General features: G+C 46.1%; 1 protein-coding gene across 1 annotated transcript; it reads left to right on the top strand.

The window, feature by feature from the left end:
- Window positions 1–50: 50 nt before the first annotated feature.
- On the top strand, window positions 51–229 carry LOC104541089 (CST complex subunit TEN1-like; the record flags this gene model as incomplete). Its single annotated transcript, XM_010185055.1, has 1 exon — window positions 51–229. A coding segment is annotated over one exon (179 nt), but the record flags the coding sequence as incomplete, so codon positions are not given.
- Between the last annotated feature and the right edge of the window lie 534 nt (window positions 230–763).

Here is a 763-nt window from a genome sequence, read left to right as displayed (position 1 = left end):
GAACCTGTCTGGTTGCCTCTGAGCTGCTCCGCCTGTTGTTCTTGCTACAGAAAATTCCTGTTCCTGTTCCCAGGTGAGGGTTCTGTGGTAAAGGCACGAATATTGACGTGTGTGGAAGGGATGAACGTGCCCTTGCTGGAACGAGCCATACAGGAGCAGAGGAGATACTTCAACGAGAGGCAGGAGTGGATGGGAAACAGCACATCCCGATGGCAGCTCTGCGACGCTGGTCCTTGTCCTGCCATTTGCAAAACCCATGTTAAAAATAAATTTAGAAAGTGTGTTTGCAACATACTGCTTTTTGCCGTGGCAAATGGCAAAGTCAAGTCACTGAGCAGGGAAGCACTTGAAGAGTATGCGACTGTGGGGTGTGCGTTCACGCCAGGTGTTGCCACTGAAAGTAGCTCCAGGAAGGAGGGCTGGTGGCTGTTTAAAAGGGTGGTTGAGGAAAGGGAGCACTTCCCTCTTTGTGTTTTCAGCAGTGTTCAAGGGGGGCTTCAGCTCCAAGGTAAATATTTGCAGTGCCCTGAGAACCACCACTTGACTTTCTGCCTTGACACAACTAAGTTTAGTAGACCTTAAATCACTGGGTTTTTGGAAGCATCTGAAGGTTTTGATTGATATTTTCCTAAATAAAGACAACAAGAGAAGGCAGCCTGTCTTTTATTGATTAAAAACCTCTTTCTTGCTAAGGCAAATGAATTAAGCCTTGCAAAAACCCCAAGGATTATTTAAGAACATTTAGTGATAGGCAATTTTCCTC

The sequence above is a fragment of the Mesitornis unicolor genome, unplaced genomic scaffold, assembly GCF_000695765.1.
Source record: "Mesitornis unicolor isolate BGI_N332 unplaced genomic scaffold, ASM69576v1 scaffold9755, whole genome shotgun sequence".
In the NCBI taxonomy this organism is placed as follows: Eukaryota; Metazoa; Chordata; class Aves; order Mesitornithiformes; family Mesitornithidae; genus Mesitornis; species Mesitornis unicolor.
This window is presented reverse-complemented; position numbering and strand designations above follow the sequence as displayed.